The 20,302-nt window shown below is 39.1% G+C and overlaps 1 protein-coding gene across 1 annotated transcript; it reads left to right on the forward strand.

Moving 5' to 3' along the window:
• The first annotated feature begins 59 nt into the window (after positions 1-59).
• On the forward strand, positions 60-19,996 carry mmel1 (membrane metallo-endopeptidase-like 1). The gene is made up of 24 exons (XM_039799026.1): positions 60-208; positions 4,400-4,576; positions 5,078-5,122; positions 5,449-5,508; positions 5,625-5,786; positions 5,890-5,970; positions 6,877-6,972; positions 7,514-7,632; positions 7,976-8,041; positions 8,675-8,809; positions 9,094-9,183; positions 11,147-11,283; positions 11,391-11,484; positions 11,622-11,750; positions 12,099-12,197; positions 12,299-12,382; positions 12,484-12,587; positions 13,025-13,083; positions 13,204-13,323; positions 13,505-13,638; positions 13,778-13,843; positions 14,036-14,131; positions 14,722-14,798; positions 16,319-19,996. Exons 2-24 carry the CDS (start codon positions 4,420-4,422, stop codon positions 16,416-16,418), a joined length of 2,310 nt encoding a protein of 769 aa, XP_039654960.1. The 5' UTR covers positions 60-208; positions 4,400-4,419; the 3' UTR covers positions 16,419-19,996.
• The last annotated feature ends 306 nt before the right edge of the window (positions 19,997-20,302 follow it).

Here is a 20,302-nt window from a genome sequence, read left to right on the forward strand (position 1 = left end):
CTTCCTCCATCTCTTGCTCTCCCTCTCTCTCTGCTGCCTCACTCATTCCCTGAGCAGCACACTAAACTGGATAACGTCTCCTTCAACCCGCAGCACAGACTCATTTCTCTACACACCAGCTCTGAGTGGATGCTCAGCAGGGGTGTTTGAGATATTAGCGCGCTGTGGGGGGGAAAGGCTCAGGGACTTCTACCATCCACATACAAAGGTAAGCCTCTGGATCCTTCAGATCAGATTCCTGTTTGCTGTCAAGTACCAAAGTGAAGGTGGTTAAAGTTACCCACCTGAAACTGCAGCCTTTATGTATCACTCATGTCAGATTCTCAGCAGTCCCAGGACAGATATGTAAGACATTTTCTAAGATTTTGAGCTGTTTGGACATTTGTACATGTGGAAAAAATGATTGCTGCTGTCATTATCAAAGACTTGGAGGTATACGTCCGTAGAAAAGCGAATAACAGTGACCTAGAGAAAGTGTGTTGGCAGTGTGACCTGCGAGTTAATCCTTGTTTTATTTGGAGCAGTATGTTTCGAGAGGAACGGTACCAGTCACTGGATGTAATCTTAATGTGCTTAAAACAAGCAGACCTGAAAACATTTAGTCTCACTTTCAGAGGAATTATTTTGTTTTGACACACTGAACCTCTGACCTGTTAGGTTACACCATGTCACTGGTATGTTAACGTTTCATGCATCATATAATGTCATTGGCGCTGGAGACATATTCAGAAAATTGCGATTTGAGGTCAGTCTCTCAGCACATAAACGAACGCATTTTCAACACTGAATCCTCGAGCTGAACTGGATCATCAGTGTCACTGACCGGATCGGTAGCTTTTTGCATTGATGCACCACTCACAGTTGACAGAGTAGAAATCAAAAGCTACACAGCCTCACGATGTTCTAGATGTTAGTTCCCAGAGTAAAGGGAGTCCCCTTTCTCCTGGGGACTTGAAATTGTCAGCGATGATTGCTGTTGGTCAAGTCAATTTGAAAGGATCTGAAAAACATGTCTTGTTTTTGCTTTATGCATCATATCATATATGACACATATTGTCACATATGGTTTTTGCTTTATTTTTAACTGTAGCATGCGACAGTTGTCTTAGTCTGCTAAGTCTGCTTAGTTTGTATTTATTGTTGTAACAATGTTTTAATGCTGCCCTCTTGGCCAGACCCCCATCATCTGCAGAGGCCTCACTGTTGGAACGCGGGCATAAAGCTGGAGGATGTTGTGTAGAGCCGCAGCTGGAGGACGTGAAGCAGATTTTGTCTGTCACTGCAGCTTCTTATTCCGTTGCCGGTTGTCTTAGTTGATAAAAATACAAATACGCTGACTGTTACCTTGCACTCATAGCAATGAGCAGCAGTGAATTTATTTTATTTTATTGGCCCTGGGTTTTTATCTCTCAGGCTACACAGAAGCTGTCCTAACCATCTGGTTGTTGGCTATCTGCAGGACAATCTGCAAACGCTACTCAGGGGGAGGAAAATACCACTCCAATAATGTTTAATGAGAAAGAAAAATATTACTGATATTACATCTACAAAGTTAAATGAGTTAATAATAATAATAATAATAATAATAATAATAATAATAATAATAATGACAATACTTTATTTATAGCATGTTTCAAAACAAGATTGCAAAGTTCATTACAAAAAAACACAAGATAAAAGAACAAAAAAATACAACAGAATTGAACACAGAGCATCATCAGGTAAAAAGACGGTAAAGAACAGTGAAGCAGTAAAAACTATATTTCAGTGTGTAATTCGTTATCTGTTGTCTCCTTCAACTATAACAAAAATCTTATTCAGTAGGGTTTGTGCATTAGTGATACAGAAATGAACAAACTTTATTAATTTAATTCCTTAGACTGCTCTTGTTGCAACAGGCATGAAGACCAATGCCATCGTAATGGTACAAATAAATGCAAGAAACAAGTCACATAGATGTTTGTTCCATGCTCTGATTATTAACAACCTGCTTGATGATTTCAGTTTCATTTTGTAATGCCATTTCACCAATGCTTAAAATATTAGGATATTATACCCTTTTTGTCCAATTTTCTGAATTGAAATGGTAGGAAGCCATAGACTTAAAGGGATAGTTTAGATCTTTTGAAGAGGGGTTGTATGAGGTACTTATCCATAGTCAGTCTACATGATGCCAGAACATAGGATTTGCTGGTCTATTACTGCTTCGATCATTTAGTTTGTTTCTGTTATTGTGTGACTTTGGTGTTTTAAAATGGTACTAGGGAACTAACAAAACAAACTCACTAACTAACCAATCAAGGCAGAGGTTAGACCAGCAAATCGGTAAACCAGTTCTGCAAGGTTAAAATTTCTGTTTTTGTCAAAGGAGTCTGGTGGCTTTGAAGAGAGCGTTATAACGACTTCAGTTCCCATACACTTAAACCAATATTTTTCAGGTGGCTAAAACATGTTTTGCTGCTGCCCCCGTCCATAGCAGTATATTGTTTAACTTCCGTGTCGGTACTACTTCCTACTGTAGGTAATACATTAACTATGGATAAGTACCTCATACAACCCCACTTCATATCTGCACTATCCCTCTAATATTCATGGGTTTTATGGTTGTTTAAAAATACAATTAGAAATGCATGTTGCTAGAAATTCAACTAAACTGCTACAGTCTGCCCGTATCCTAAAAACAGGGATAAATAAAACAGAAATGCAGCACAACTTACAATCTGAGGACATTTAAAGATGTAAATAAGTCTTACTATTAGACAACAACAAATCTTGTATTGACACAGTAGACCGCACATTATTGCGTAGTTCTCCTTAAAGTGAGGCCTGTCTTTGATGCAGCATAACAGTTTCTGTGCAGTCTGAGTCAGGGAAGCTCTAACAAGCCCCTGCCTGCTATTCATCACTGTAGTGCCAGATATGTGCCCATGAGTATTCATCAGGAAGGGCTAATGGGGCACAGCAGTGTGAACCTCTGATTTACAGCCCGTCCCCTGTCAGGCCTAATGATAGGGCAATGGAGCTGGTTATGGAGAAACAGGTGCGGCAGAGTGAATAGATGCAAAGCAATGTTGCTGAAAGCCACTGGTGATTGTCGTTTTGTCCCCTGCACATATGCTCATTTGCAATATTGTGTTCACACATACATAATTATTGTGCATAAAAATGAGCTCTTTTAAAGTGGGCTTATGAGGCCTGGTGTGTGTGTGTCTGTGTGTGTGTATGTTGGGGTGGTGGTGGGGGGGGGGGGGTGTAAGTTGGATGGTTAATTTACAGTTCCCCAAATTGTTTCCAGAATAAATGTCACATTCAATATACACAACAACCCTCTGTCCTATATTAACAACAGATGGATGAAGTGAAAAAAAATGTCTTAAATTAACTCATACACTGAACAAAATGTATGTGGTCAGGTTATTAAAACAGGTGCACTGAGCCCTGGAGAACTATCATTATTACCATACCATACCATACCATACTACACCAAACCATACCATACCATACCATACTATTCCAAACCATACCTTTTTGAGTTGTGGCCCATTAGAATAAAGAAATATCTACTTGTGATGCCACGTCACCAGCTTTGGTCATAATGTGGAGATGCGAGCAGTTTTTCTTTTATCTTTCTCAGATTGTTTCATTTAAAGGATTTTGAGAAGACTGAGGAGCTAAATCATGAAATAGCGTATGTATGACACGCCAATTCGTATGCCATTATTGCCGTGTTATCAAGATGCATACTCACTTTTTAGCGTGTATATCAACGCTGGACCACCACCAGGTTCCAATAAGAAAAGCAGGACAAAGCAATCCTTATGTCACCTCTTACTAAATCTCCCAATTAATTTTCCTTTTGAATTCCTCTCACATTAAGATAGATTGATGGTAAATACATAAATTAGAGAGAATGTAGGCATTTAGCTTTTATCAAGGCTGTCATCACTTTTAAAGGTAATAAATGAATGGCCAAAAGGCTCATTTTGTGAATTAAACAGGCTATACAAGTAAAGGCTATACAAATTAAACCTGGGCTGAAACGTTTTACATTACTTTAGAAAAGAATAACATGTAAAGTGACAAACTGTTTTTCTGCAGCGAGACCAACAGTTTCACAACTCCTGTCAGTGAAGTTGTTGTAGGTGTTTAGCAGTTGAAGCTCGCTCACTGCAGGTCAGCTGGCACAGTTTACTGATGGATCACTGCACAGCCCACACACACACACACACACACACACACACACACACACACACACACACACACACACACACACACACACACACACACACACACACACACACACACACACACACACACACACACACACACACACACACACGCGCACACTGGTAGCTCTCTGCCACGACCATCCCACACTCCAACAGTGTCTTTCCCACAGAGCCGGCAGTCAGGAGGAATATGGGCAAATCCGAAAGTCAAATGGATATCATGGAGAAATCAAGTAAACCTGGAAAGCGTCGTTGGACTGTTGCAGAAATCGGTCTGTCTGTGTTGCTGCTGTTGGTCAGCTGTGCCTTGGCCGGGTTGGTAGTCCTCTACACATCGGTTGTGAAAGGTAATGGCTCTTGTCAGGCTCACTGTGGAAAGATCTAAATGTTACAGATGGCTAATGACAAGTGTCCCCCTGCTCTGTTTTTGTGTGACTGCAAGCTGACATTGACACAGGAAAATATCCTGACCCTAGAAATGCTTTCACATATGACCGTAACATTGTTTCATGCAATATTGATGCACATATGTCATCAGTTTTTTTTAGGGATTTTTAAATGTTAATGTTACTCACCTAAATAAGCAAAAGAAGGGTTTTGCTCATAATATACACTACACACAGGCCTAACCTTTAAGTTGGGAACAACTCCAGGTTCTTTTCATTGCAGTTTTTTTTGAAAGAATAGATGATCTTTTGTGGACTTTTGTGAAACACAAACACAATGCTGTATAGGCCTCAATTGTGTTTTCTCATGCTTACATGTTAAATTATCGTGATAATTTAGAATAAAGTTGTCCTAACTGTGTATAATGGTGTCTAAAAATCTGTTTCTTCCAACCAATTCAGAACAATATAACAAAACAAGTGTGTCGAGGAGCTCAACAAGTGAAGGTGAGTGTTCCTCGCTTTAAACTTGTAAACTGAACACAGGAAGCACCGTGTGATAAGTGGGCAGGCATGTGTCATATTGGAGCGTGCACCTCGGATAGTCACTGTAATACTGTAATTCCCTTTACTGCCTGATCAGCAGTGCCACACAAAAGTGAAAGAACAGAGTCACTGCTGACATTGCACGTCACACATACGACTACACCAATGATCTAGACTATTTAGAATGAGCTTGTTTTACAGAGCAACATCCTCCTTGTCTCAGTTGGGGTGTAGTTTGTCAAAGAGTCTGCATGCTTTCTCATGAATGTTTACTTGATTTTTTTCAGGCCAGCTGTTTCGCTCCAGCCACAACAGTGTGTGCACAACTGCGGACTGTGTTACTGCAGGTGAGAGGAGCTGTTTTTTCTTTGCCCCCATCCCTGCCAAAAGCTGTTTTCTAACCACATGTGGATCTTCATCACCCTGTCTCTCTTTCCCATCTTCTCTCTGTGATACCTCAAAGCTGCTCGGCTCTTGCAGAACATGGATAAGTCTGTGAAGCCCTGTGATAATTTCTACCAGTATGCCTGCGGGGGTTGGCTGGAGAGACATGTTATCCCAGAGACGAGCTCCCGCCACAGCGTCTTTGACATTCTGAGGGACAAGCTGGAGATTGTCCTCAAAGGTCAGCTGGGCTTAATCTTTAGTGGTCAGTGGGCTGCAGCATTCAGAGCCATGCGTGGGCTTCATTCAGAGATGAAATGTCTGCATGTGTTTTGTTGTTGCAGGTGTTCTTGAGACAGAGAATGAAAAGGACAGAAATGCCATCAAGAAAGCCAAAGTCCTTTACAACTCCTGCATGAATGAGAGTAAGGCTCTCTTTACACTGCCCAAATAAGGGTTTTTTTTACTTCTAAAAAAATAAACATAAACAGTTGCTTGGAGCTGCTTATTGTATCTTCCTCAGCCAGGGTTTCTGCAGGTTTCACTAAGTTAAATGTTAGACTTGTAAAGCTCTTTATAATGTCATATATAGAATGCAATTTAATACCTGTTTCATGACCATACTGGCCAAAGTATGAAAGTATGATGGAAAACTAGTAGAGATGTGTCCTAGACTTATTTAATATTATATCACATCTTTTCAGTACTTACTCGTAAAGCTGTATAAGGCAATACTTTCTAATGATATCATTAATGTAATTAGTGCAGCCTGGGCATGGATAAGGTGCATTCAAATGGATGATGGATTAAACAATTAAAATTATTAAGTTCATTAGAGTTTTATTGTTTTAAAGTTAAATGAACACTTACCCATTACAGTACGAGCTTTCTAGTTTCTGTAGCTAGCAGTAGTAACAGTGTTAATCACTCACATCTCACAGCCCACAATCAGCTCCAAGAACATTTTGTAACTAACAGTCTACAGCAGGCAAGACAGACAAGACTTTTGTAGATTAAATTAAAGACTTTTTATAACTTTCAACCTAAGGTCTTATTTGAGGCATCAAAATAAGACTTTTTTAAGACCTGCAGATGAAGCTACCCAGTTGTCATTGAAATGTCAGAATTCTGAACCCTTTAAGGACTTTTCGTCCATGTTGGCTCAAAGGTTGAGATTGAAGGTTTATTCTTGTGGTGAGATTGAACTGCTGTTTCCAAGGTAAAAAAACTACAACTTTTCAATCTAAATAAGGCATGTTGTCTTACCAAATGAATAGTAGAGAGACTACAGTGTTGTTGTGTGTTCATAAGTTAAGGTATTTTACCTGCAGGCCTCATAGAGCAGCGTGACTCCCAGCCCCTCCTGCAGCTCATTGAGAGTATCGGAGACTGGCCTGTGGCGTCAGATGACTGGAACACCACTACAGGTAGAAACACACTCTCATTAATGCCTACACCGTGTTCTGTATAAACATGCAAATGTGCACATGCAATACATCCACACAAACAAGCAGTCATGTTCCTACTCAAAAACATGTGCTCACGCAGAGCTTGTGTTGCTATATTTGCACTCAGTGAATTGCTGAGTGTGAGCTTTGTTGGCGGGATCAAGAGGCCGGCCGAGGCTCTTCAGCTGAACAGCAAAACAGAATGTGTGGAGTTTGGGAGTGTGATGAGTGGGTAGAGGAGCAGGTCCTCACTCGGGACTGTGAAGGATGCTTTAAATAGTCTACACTGCTCTTCCCCAAGCTCCTGGCACTTGACACTTTAATTAAATGTAATCATGGACGGTGGCTCAAACTGAATTAACCACACATAGCTGCATCTGCACACACAGATTTACACAGAGAGCCCAGTTAAATGTGCAGCAGAGCCTGATTTTTGCATCCTGCTACATTAAATAGCTCTTTACAGTTAGATAACTGTGTTTAAACTAAGTGCCAGTTTTTTTTCTTCCTGTAATTGCAGAGGAAGCATGGAGCCTCGAGGACACACTAGCAAAGCTTACCGCTCGTTTCCACAAGAAGGTTCTGCTGGACATGTACGTGTGGACAGACGACCGGGACTCTCGGCGCCATATCATTTATGTAAGATCACAAAAAATCAGATTACATTCATAATGTTATTATACAGTCGTTATGTGTTAGTCTGTCTCCTAATACTTTCTAACTTCCCCTACCCTGTCTGTGGCACTTCGTTTCTAATAAAGATGTAAATCTTTAAAAACGGGTCACAAATGTTTCATTTTTATAAAAGATAAATACAACTACGACTAGTAGTAGTTTATTAGTTTAGTTAGTTTAGTTTTGGTATTTTCATGGGATTTATTGACAATAAGAAAAATATAGAATATTGCCAGTCATATATTTTAATTATACTGTTAAAGACATACCAACATTCTTAATTATTATTCTTGCTTATTCTGGTTAGATTGACCAGCCAGGACTTGGCATGCCATCAAGAGACTATTACTTCAATGATGGAAACTACAAAAAGGTAAGGACTTCACAGTTACAGCTGCATTGGAACTACTTTCTACTGAAGGAAGTGTCCACAGTTAGGTCTTATTATCTCTGGTCTTATCCTCCTGAGTAGTCTCGCTTTTCCAGACCCTCCTCCAAAGCACGATGAAGGAGGGTCTGGCTACTCCACATAGCATTCGGGTATGGGAGGAAAACGTGCTCTGGTCAAATGGCATTTCTTTAAACCAATCAGAATTGTCATGGGCGGCGCTAAATTCTGCACAGAGCCGCTGCAAACTAGTCGGGCAAGAGAAAACTCAGATTGAACAGATAGTCTAGCTAGCTGTCTCAATGTGACCTGCAGAGATCTGAGGAGCAGTCAACAATGGTCCTCACTTATCCATCAAATTTAAAATTCCAACACAAAGAAAGCGGAAGGAAATGGAAAATACATGCATCTGGTGGAATTTCCTGCGGCACAGGAAGTGGACCGTCAAGGATATAGTCTATATCCTGAGTAACCAGTTACTTTTTGGAAAATAAACTTTTCATTTTTTCCTTTATTTGAGTGGTGCAAATCTAATACTAACCAATCACCTTGGTTGTTCTGACACAACCTTGATTTTGCTGTGGAAACAAAATTTAATAACGTGTGATTGCACCATAGGTTCGAGAGGCCTACCTACATTTCATGGTTTCTATTGCGAAGATAACCCGAGAGGACAGGAACTTGACTCAGGATGATGACCGTGTGTGGGAGGAAATGATGCAAGTGCTGGAGCTGGAGACAGACATCGCCAATGTGAGTGCCAGCCTCAACAGGAAATGGAATTGTGGGATGAGGGCTTAAGGAAAATTAATAATGACAAGATGAAAAATGAGTACCTCCTCTCTGCGTCCAGTAAATGAGAGAATCAGGCTACATTTAGTGTGAACATAGGGGATCAGCCAAGCTTTTAACCAGATTTTTTTTGTCTGTCAAGAGCATGACGAATGAGACTTTGCTGATGAAAGGAGAGCAAAATGTGAATATATATAACCAAGCATCCGTTTATAGAAGGCTTCTTCCTTCCTGTTGCTGTACAGGCCACATCACCGGCAGAGGAGCGCCAAGATGTCACCGTTCTCTACAACAAGATGACACTTGGAGAGCTACAAAGCACATTCAGCTTTAATGTACGTGTGATTTCCCTTCTTTCTTGTGTGTTACATAAAGTGCAAGCACTAAACTATATTTGACTCTGATTGGAGTGATTGAGGATGTTTCCACTTGTGTCTTTGATCAGGGAAGTTGCCAGCTGTCCACTTGGTAGAAGGCAAATGTAAAGACACATTGGTTATATCAGATTTATACTATGACCATGGCAAATAAAGATTCCCAATTAACTTACACGTGTCCATTAAATAAATAGTTTTGGAAAATACACTTATTTGCTTTTTGACAAGAGTTAGATGAGAAGATTGATACCGATCTCATTTCAGTACTGTATGTTAATATGAAGCTAAATGGTTAGCTTAGCGCAAAATCTTGAAACATTGGGAAACAGCTAGCCTGACTCGGTCCAAAGGTAACTAAATTTACCTACAAGCCCCTATAAAGCTCACTAATAAACATGATTATATATTTATTTTTTAATCTGTACAAAAACTGAAGTGTAATTAGAGGTTGCCATGCAAAATAAACAGGATATAACATGTTATTAGTAAGCTTTCAGGGTGCTGGTAGATCCATTTGATTACCTTTGGATAGAGCCAGACTAGCTGTTTGCCCTTGTTTCCAGTCTTTGTGCAAAGCTAAGCTAACAGCTGCTGGTTCTTGCTACATACAGTTAGCAAACAGCCATGAGAGTAGTATCAATCTTTGTATCTAACTCTATCTCTTGGCAAAAAAAAGTACATAAGCATATTACCCAAATTGTTAAACTATTCCTTTAAAACAGAAACCTTAAAGGTGCACTATGAGTTCCTGCATGGTTTCAGCGCGATTTTATTTTTGTCTCAAATCGTAGGCATCTCGTATCCTTGATCCGCTAGCTGCCTGCCCCCTGAATACACTGTGAAAAAGCTCGGTCTCGGGAGACAACACAGGGGTCGTAAACGTCAAACAAACACTAGAGGCAAAGGCTGTGCACCAAAATACAACAAACCACTCCAGCCAATCACCAACAAGATGGTTGGGGGAGGGGGTGGGGGTTAGTGACAGTTAGTCATATGACAGTTATGGAAACATGGGGGGAGGGGCGAGCTTGCTCTGTTTTGTTTGAAATTTACTTGGAACGTCAACAGAAGTGACCATGCAGGAACTCATAGTGCACCTTTAAAACGTAGTTTCAGCTAACAGCTAACAAGGTGTACTAGACTGCTGGTAAGCATAGCAGAGACGGTTTAATAGAGAATATTATTCTTGTAGTTCCGGAAGTAAACTCCCATTAATTTTCTCTATAAGGATTTTTAATATTAGCCATAATGTCTAAACCATCCAAAGAACACTTACCCCAACCTATGAGATTGTGAAACAACGGTTTATGCCCCTGTAAGAAGCCAGAAATCTGTATGATATCAACCTTGTTTCAAGAAAAACATGTTTTATTTGCGATGTCATGGAGAAGTACTACACTACCCACAATCCTAAACATAACAGCGACGTCTCTGATTGGTGGAGCTCACTGTTACTATGGAAATGTTTACCGCACCCGCAAACAGTAGCAGCTTGCCGCAATTTAAAAAACTAAAGAACTGGAAAATGTAATACAATGTATATATTTTTTAGGAAGCAGACAAGGTACAAAGTATCATTAACATCCCCAATTACAGTGTTCAAGATGCAAATATCAATGAAATAAACAGAGACAGGCAATCAATTAATTAATTAATATTGACAGTGCTGAGCTCCTTAATTAAAGGATGTAGCTTGTTCTATTTGATGGCACAAATATATAGATTTTGAATAAACTTGAATCTATAGAGATTTAATTTAGCTGCACTGGCTGAGGCTGTGGTGTTGTTACTTTGAACTTCCCCCACCTTCTTCACATAATTAGAAACGTAGCTGGGAGCCCTTCCATGTAAAACATATTTAACCATATTGTATTTTAACCATGTTTAACATGCAAAATATCTCCTCCCTTTTGTTTTCCAGGGTTATAACTGGACACGATTTATTCAAGGTGTGCTGTCCAGCGTGTCCATCGAGGTGCAGCTAGAGGAGGAGGTGGTGGTGTACAGCTCTCCTTACCTTGAGAAGATGAATGACGTTCTCTCAAAACACAGTGTCAGGTCAGTCTAAGAGTGTTATGCAAACAGGAGCCCGGGCAAATTCAATTATTACAGAATTGTTCCAATTCAGCTCAACACTTTGACAAAAAAACTATATATGTTTGCAGAACTATGCAGAACTACCTCACCTGGCAGCTCATCATTGACAGAGTTAACAGTTTGAGCCGCCGTTTCAAAGATGCCAGAGCCCGTTACAGAAAGGTGCGATGAGCGTGACATAAAAGAGCAGCACATTAAAATGAGCTTGATCAAAAACTCAATTACAGTGTGTTGTGTGTGTGTGTGTGTGTGTGTGTGTGTGTGTGTGTGTGTGTGCGTGCGTGTGTGTGTATGGTCAGACTCTCTATGGGACCACTGTGGAGGATGCTTGGTGGCGAGAATGCGTCCGTTATGTCCAGAGTAGCATGGAGAACGCAGTTGGAGCTTTGTATGTGCGTGAGACCTTTGCTGGAGAAAGCAAACGAATGGTAAGTCCTTTTGGTTTGTAACCCCCCTGAACATAACAAAAACATCAGCTTCCTTAGAGCATGGAAATCAGTTACTAACACAGAGGCAATTTACATCAAACAATTAACGCAAGCTGTCTCATGCTGCATTCTTGTAAGAAATTCATGTGCAGAAATTAGACCTAGAGGCGCCAAGTGTCGCTTTTCGAAATACATTTCACACTCCACTGTTACATATTATAGTGGTAATGACATTGCAATTATAATTATGAACAAAATCTATTTATACACAAAATGTATTGTGTTACCCGGGGCCCCATAATTATGACAATTTGTTTCTGTATGGGATTGTGATTACACTGTTAACAGGTCAGTGACCTTATCAGTAAGATCCAGAAAGCATATGTGGAAACACTGGAGGAGTTAAGCTGGATGGATATTCCCTCGAAGGAGAAGGCAAAAGAGAAGGTAAAGTACACAGCCAGGCTAAGAAAATAGCTTAAAAAATAAGGATGTATCTTCTCTGGATGTTCAGTCTTACCATGCTAATTGTTCTGCGTGTCATGTAGGCCATGGCAATCAAGGAACATATCGGCTATCCAGATCATATTCTACAGGAAGGCAACCAGAAGCTTGACCGTGAGTACGCTCATGTAAGTAAAAACTCAGTCTATTTCCCAGACCACTGTGAACAATAACATGACATATGTCACTCATCTCTGATTTGTCCTGTTTTTTTGTTTTTGTTTTCCAGCTGAATTTTAGTGAAGAACACTACTTTGAGAACATCCTCGAGAACCTCAAGTCTGAAGCACACAAGAGTCTGAAGAAGCTCAGAGAACCAGTTGACCCAGACTTGTAAGCTGTTGATACATCTGACAGTACAAACTGTCCTTATCAGTAAAACACAAGCTTTTGCCCTCAGGTGGTCACCATGTTTTCACAGTTAAAATGCAACGGTGACAACACAAACCCCCTCTTTTAAATGAGGTTGAGAAAAGACATTCATACGTTTTTGCTTTCTGTTTCTAAGATAGTAAACAGGGCTGTTCTTAGCCAAAACATAAGAAACCGATTTTCTAAAATGGACATGGTGCATTAAATGTCCTACAGTAACAAGAGAAAGAATCTCTGTGTCCGCATCAAATAATCCCCAAACAACATTGAAAATAAAGGTTTAAATATTTTGTTTCATGGTGCAGAATATGCTCTGTGCATGGATTTTACAGCACAGTATCTTCAACTGAAATACAGTTTAATGCTGTTTTATCAATTATAAACCTATCACTTCTCAGGTGGATCATTGGTGCTGCTGTGGTGAATGCATTCTATTCACCCAACAGAAACCAGATCGGTAAGAGCTTTGCCTCAAATGAGAGATGTTTTTCTTTTTTTATATTTATGGTAACAATGTATGGTTCAATGTTGCCAGTACTCAATTGTGTTTTTACTCCTGTTGTTTTTGTCTGTCCAGTGTTTCCAGCAGGAATCCTGCAGCCGCCTTTCTTCAGCAAACATCAGCACCAGGCCCTTAACTTCGGTGGGATAGGAATGGTTATCGGACATGAGATCACACACGGATTTGATGACAACGGTGAGACACGAGTGATTCATCGTGGATATTTGTGGAAGCCCAAACTGATAAATGCAGTTTATGATTCACTGCCATTTTATAATAACAGTTTATTTTAAGTTTACTGGTTACACAAGTTACTGCTTTTTACATGCATCATGTTTGGCAAACGGTACTTTAAATGTATTATGTTTCCTCACAGGGCGTAATTTTGACAAGGATGGTAATATGCTAAACTGGTGGAGTAATTACTCTGCTGAGCATTTTAAAGAGCAGTCACAGTGCATGGTGCAACAATACGGAAACTTCAACTGGAAGCTAGCTGGTGGACAAAACGTAAGCACGAAATTAGTTGTTTTGTCTTTTGGCTCTAATCTCCGACAATGTAAACTATGTATTAGGTGATCACCAGGATGAGTGTTTTCATGTCGGTGTGTGTGTTTGTGTGTTCATGGTTTTGTCTGTGTGGCTGCAGGTCAGTGGAATCAGCACTTTGGGGGAGAACATTGCAGACAATGGAGGGATTCATCAAGCATATAAGGTTGGATGTTAGCTCTACAAAATCATGTTACTATTTCAGCAACAATAACAAAGTCCAAAATGTCTATAAAAACGTTCTGTAGATCTGAAACCTGTTTTGTGTGTGTGTGTGTTGTTGTGTGTGTGTGTGTGTGTGTGTGTGTGTGTGTGTGTGTGTGTGTGTGTGTGTGTGTGTGTGTGTGTGTGTTTACAGGCTTACCTAAAGTGGGTGGAGATGGAGGGTGAGGAGCCTCGTCTACCTGGTCTAGACATGGATTACAAACAACTTTTCTTTCTTAACTTTGCCCAAGTAAGTAAGAATAATGAGGGAATATGTTGTTTCTGAATGTATTATTTCAGCAGACAGAAGGCAGACAATAATTTCTCCTTCTGGAGTCGAGAGCTGAAACTCAGAGGTGCATTTTTCAATGGATGTTTGGCGCTGAGAAGTAAACACTGGGACAAAGGGAGAGGGATCAGGGGGTTAGACTCTGAAGCAATCCCTGAACAATTTAGTGTTCAGCTAGACACACATAGGGGATGAAGAAGAGCTGCCAAAGCAAAGAGCGTCTCGGAGCCAGGGAATGAAAAGCATAAGCACGAAACTGTCATCAACAAATAAACAGGTCAAACGTTACAAATCAGAGTCAGTTGGTGCATTAGTAAAATAACTTTAACAAAATGGCACTATAAAAGCTGGGAATTAGAAGAATCATTAGATGCTAAGTGCTGTAAATATATAGTATACACATATGATATATTATATATAAAGTTATATTTGAGGTAAATTACAACATTTGTAGTAAAAGTTATTTTTAATGTTAACAGTCTGCAGAAAGCTTGTTTTAATGATTTAAAAGTAGATTACTCCACTCATGTAATCAGTTTTGTTTCTTCTAGGTGTGGTGTGGTGCTTATCGGCCTGAGTATGCCAGCCAGTCCATCAAGACTGACTCACACAGTCCCTTAGAGTACAGGTAAGGAGCTTTAGTATTCTCAGATACTGTATATAGAACCAATAACAATATTTTAATAGGTAGGTAGTTTCATGGATTTTAATTAAGCAATATTACACGAGAGGGTTTGATTTAACGTCATTATTGGCACGACAGTGATGCGGCTAGGACCGAGGCGCTTTAAATATATACTTTAAATGCCAATAAACCATTTAAATAAATGCCAATAAACCATTAAAAGAAATGCCAATAAACCAGATTTATTTAGTCGTGCAACAGAAAACTCAGATTGGACAGATAGTCTAGCTAGCTGTCTGGATTTACCCTGCAGAGATCTGAGAAAAGGTTAACCATAGTCCTCATAAATCGACCGGAGTTTAAAAAGCCAACACGGAGTGAAATGAGTGAAATCGGCGGAATTTCCATCGGCAACGGAACAATCCCGGCAGGATATAGACTAGCTTGCTGCTAAATTGACTCCCTCTGGTTAAAAGAAAACTTTTACCACTTTTATTATGTGTTTCAATTTTCAAAATAAGATCCATATTGATATATGTGTTGCAGTTTTTTTGAGTTACAAACACATTTAAGGAAGACTCTTGTCATTGATGGATAGAAAATACAGTTTTTTTTTTTTGTTAAATCCAGTTAACCCCATATAGGCTATTTAATATACCTTAAAGAGTCTATAATTCATATTTTTATATTAACAATGACATGACGGTTACTTGCAATGATGAACCCAGAGATGTTTCTCACCTGACTCTGCAGTTCCTCTCATTTGTTTATGGGCACAGCAGACAGCTGTTTTAAAGCTATAGTGCGTAGTTTCTCTCTCCCCCATGAGGAATTCAAAGTAATGACAACAAAACTGTCGGCGCGTCCACATGATACAAGCCTTCCGTGACCGCGGAACTCGGACTCATTTGGCAATGGCTTGAATGTAACGGACATTCATTAATATCAAAAGGTTTCGCACTAAAGCTTTAAGAAGAAGAAAAATAATCTCCAAAAAGAAAGCATTTTAAACCTGCTCAGCACTAAACGGCAGCCAGACAAAGCTAGCAACTAGCTGGTGAACATAGTGGAGCATTTAGCAGCTAAAGAGCCAGACATATTTGTCACGAGTTGGTGGAGATCAAAGCAGAGCTAAAAGAGAGTGAATGTTGGACTCACATTCACCAGGTGGCCAGAAACACAACTACAGCTGGATGTCTAAATAGCTGTTTGCTAACAAATGCTAACGTGTCATATCACCATAAAAGGTGACAATATGTTAGTGTTGTGTTCACGGCTTGTTTCTGTTGAAAAATAAGTTATTGTTGGTTTAATTATTGTCTTTTCCCAAAATAACAATCACTAATTTGACCCAATCTTTATCTCACAACTCAATTAAGTATTGGAATCAGTGCAGCTCCATTCGCTGATCCAAACGTAAGGACTTGGACGCTGGACTCACACTTAGCAGTGCTCCTCTAACATTCATAACATACTTTATAGCTTTTATCACTCTGATAACGTTTTTTTTTTTTTGTCTTTAGGGTGCTTGGATCGCTCCAGAATTTCGAAGCGTTCTCAGAAGCTTTCCAGTGCCAAAAAGGCAGTCAAATGAATCCCGAGCTGAAGTGTCGTGTCTGGTAGAAAGTTTTACTCTTGAGAAATGTACTTCTTGACTTGGGCAACTGAAATCAAAACAACAAGTTGTACTTCTTAAACCTACAGAGACATCCTGCTCATTTCCAATTTATTTGGGGTCAGAGTGATGACACAAATATTTGCATATACTGTAAATGTATTTAAAATGGATGACATCCCGGAATACACCCCAGTTTCAAAACTTGAAGCATGTATAAAAGAAACTTGTTAGAGTATATTCTCAAGTTTTAGGTGTTGTCTCTGGATGAGTAGGTCACTTGTTTGTTTGTTTATTGCTGCGTCTCACAGCAGATGACGAGTGGGTACATAAATAAAAAGGCTACATAGAAAACTAAGACTTTGTGAAAAAGGTTAAAGCTTATGGACAACTTTAAATGCTTTGCCTGTCCTTTTTTTTTTAAATAATCCTTAAAAGAATCTCTTGTGCCGATCTTTGTGATTTATCCATTATCATTTGGCACTGAGATGCCTTGGTGTATTTCTTCTGGTGTATTGTTTTCCAGACATTGTGCCACTTCAGAAGAAACAATAGTGAACATATGTAACTCTGACTGAAGAGTATGAAATAAATGGAAGCTTGGGGCTTTGCCGAAGTAAAGCTACAATAGAATTAGTCACACTCTAAAAGTTTGGTCATTCACTGTTACATGAAATAAATTACCTAAAGACTTTAAGACTGTTAAATCTTTGCAGCTTTAACCTTAAATTAACATTCTAAGAGAGCTGCGGCTTTCAACATTTTTACACATAGAGTGGATAAATATTTAAAATTTACAAAGCTATTTAGTACTTTTTGGAGGATATTTTTTTCTAAGTTTCTTTATCTCGTCTTGCAAATGATTGTTGCTCAATACTCACTGCAGAAATGTATATGTAAGTCATTACAGTTTTCCTGTAAGAAACCATATTCAAGATGTTTTGAAAACTACTGGTACTTTTTTAGCTAGTGAGAAAACACCTGTTGGAGATGATGTGATAATGATTAAAACAAAACAATATATATACCGGTAAATATACACTTTATTGCATTAATGGTTACTGCCAAGTTTGGATGTACAGTAGGTTGCTAATCACAGCTGTGTTGTGTGTTAGAAGCTGGCTCCCTCTCTTTTTTCTGCTTCCACACATTCCACCTTTTACTTGATTTTAAGAGGATATAGCTATCAAAACTCCTAACACGTGCCATTTCTTAGATGACACTTACCTACGTGTGTTGAAATTATAATGTTTCCTTTTACGATATTTGTAAGTTTACATTTTACTGGTGATTGATATGTAGGAAAACTGTTATTTCCTTCACCATGAGATCTCCTGAGAGGAGATGTAGACTTTTAGCTTCTGGGCATAGCCAATTACATGCTAATGAGAAGGGAAAAGAAAACCCTGCACGCACACATACACACGCACGCACACGCACACGCACACGCACACGCACACACACACACACACACACACACACACACACACACACACACACACACACACACACACGGACAGGTAGCAGATGAAGTGGTTTGCCCTCTGATCTCGCATTGATCAGGGTTTTGTAAGATGAAAGGATAAAGTGCTGCTGAAGCGTAAAGACTGACCGCTGTAGAACCACGAGCCCGCAGGCAGACAAACACCGGAGAATGGGGCTTGTCATTAAAGAGATGGCCAGGGCCAGGACTGTTATTTTCTACCTTTATTAACAAGTAATGACAGGAGAATCAAAGCAGAAGTAATAAGAGAGGTACCAGCTGCAGGAAGCCACCATTCTTAAACAGAAAAACAAACACACATAGCCAGCTTTAAATGTTTGCTTGTTATTGGTCACATTCAGGATGCCTTGGTAAACTGAACACGACTTTTTGGTCTCAACAGAGGCTGCAGAATTGAATGTGCATATTGAAACTTTACACTCTTCTGTCTGTCTCTCCGTCTTCACATATTGGCAAATACTGTTGTGTTGAGCAGAGGGAGACCCCACATAAAAAAGGACTGTTTTACTCAGAATGTAAGTGCTAATAGTGTGCAGCCATCTTTAAGCAAACGATTGACATTTTGAGAGTTGAGAGAGTTACATGAGAAAAATGTATTAATTTATTTAATAGAACTTTTATTTTCAATGCCAAGACTTAAAGTCACTGTCCTAGCTCCATATGTCTGGCGCTATTCAACAGTAACAAAATCTGCCTTCCAGAATCTCTAAAATTGACTAAATAAAGGAGTAGTTCACCCAAAAACAATATACCTCCCTAGGCTGTCAATGGTCCCAGAAAAAGTTTTGTGTTGAAAGGCAATAAGAAGAGCAGAGCGCCTGAAAAAATAAAAGCAACAGAGTTTGAGAGACAGACAGCAAAAAAACTAAAAAGCTTATAAAACATCTGAGAAACTCTCTTAAAATTCCCATGCAGCATTATCCAGGTGTCTTCTATCCATTCCTGGGCTCATGGAGACAAACAGAACTATTTTTGCTCAACTGTTGCTAAACGAAGAATTTCCTGTCAAGAAATGTGTTTTGCACCAGAGGATCCGAAATATGCTTTGTAAAGGAAAATATAGTTAGTTAATAGTTGTCATAAAAATGTTCAGACAATTATAACCTTTTCTTCTGTCTTTTGTTCGGCTGATATGCCTTTATTTTTCGGGCACTCCGCTCTTTTTAACGCCATTCGAAATAAAACTTTTCTGGGACAATAGAGATCCTAGGGAGGTGAGTATTGTTTTTGGGTGCACTATTCCTTTAATATGTTGCATCTTAATTTAACAGGAATGTAACTTATATTTAACTAGGTTTTACACATGTACAGATTAAACAGGCTGATTTTGTTTCCTGTGGATAGAGCCAGGATAGCTGTTTCATCGTTTCCAGTTTTTGTGCTAAGCTACTGCTGCTGGCTGTAGCCTTATATTTAGCAGAGTGTGGTATCAATCTTCTCAAATCACTCTCTCTGAAAGCAAAGAAGCACATCTCCTCAAATGTCAAACTATTCCTTTTTGACAAAAAGGTGCTTTTATGTTATGATTTGATACTAAAAATTAAATTTAATTGAAATTGAAATTAATTGAATTATCATGTCTGGGTCAAAAGAATGCTGGAGGATAAATCATAAGTTGCGGATTTATCCTTGGCTGCTATGTGAAGGGCAACAGCTTAGGCTTGTGTATATTTTGTCTGGTTTTCCTCAAAAATAGTAAAACAGTTCAAAATTGTTAACTGAACACTAAAGGTTACATACTATACAATGTGTTATTGTAGATACTTGATGTTCTATTGCAGTATTTACATAAAAATGATTCAAATCAGGTAAGAAAAGAAGGGTACATTTCTTCACTTAGTTCTAGCTTCACATTTACGTACATGGTGAAATTGTGTCGTTTTGAAATTACCAGCCGAGTACAAATACATTTTTGTTATATATAAACATGTTTCATCTGTATACCCATCAGAAGAGTTTATTTATCTACATGAATATTTATGAAATATCATTGTTTTGCAAGAATTTAGACGTTAAAGGTGTTTTATGAATGTTCCTGCTGCCATGTAATTATCTTGCCATTAAAGTGACTGTCTCAACTGTTACCATCTCAAGTCTCTACTTTAAATGTGTAATTTTAATTGAATAACAATATCTCTTGCCTTGAGTTGTTTTTAATGCTTCTTGACATTTAAGTTCAGAATAAATTCTGTGTGCATTCGTGATACTGTAAAGCCCTAAAAGCACTCAGCCAAAAGCATTATGTTCATCTTCACTTACACAGAATCATAAGGTCAAGTTGCTACTTCAGTTTATAGTCTGTAAATGAGAGCCATGGTGGCTCAGTGGATCTAGTACAGTACAGCCCTTAGTCATGCTTAGCACTTATGTGACCGTGTCAGCAGGTAC

Source organism: Perca fluviatilis, chromosome 4 (genome assembly GCF_010015445.1).
Source record: "Perca fluviatilis chromosome 4, GENO_Pfluv_1.0, whole genome shotgun sequence".
NCBI lineage: Eukaryota > Metazoa > Chordata > Actinopteri > Perciformes > Percidae > Perca > Perca fluviatilis.

Coding starts and splice junctions, on each gene's coding strand:
- mmel1 (XM_039799026.1), top strand. CDS start 4,420: ATGGGCAAATCCGAAAGTCAAATGGATATCATGGAGAAATCAAGTAAA. Junction 11,485..11,621: donor CCAGAGCCCGTTACAGAAAG/GTGCGATGAGCG, acceptor GTGTATGGTCAG/ACTCTCTATGGGACCACTGT. Junction 14,132..14,721: donor TCTTTCTTAACTTTGCCCAA/GTAAGTAAGAAT, acceptor TGTTTCTTCTAG/GTGTGGTGTGGTGCTTATCG.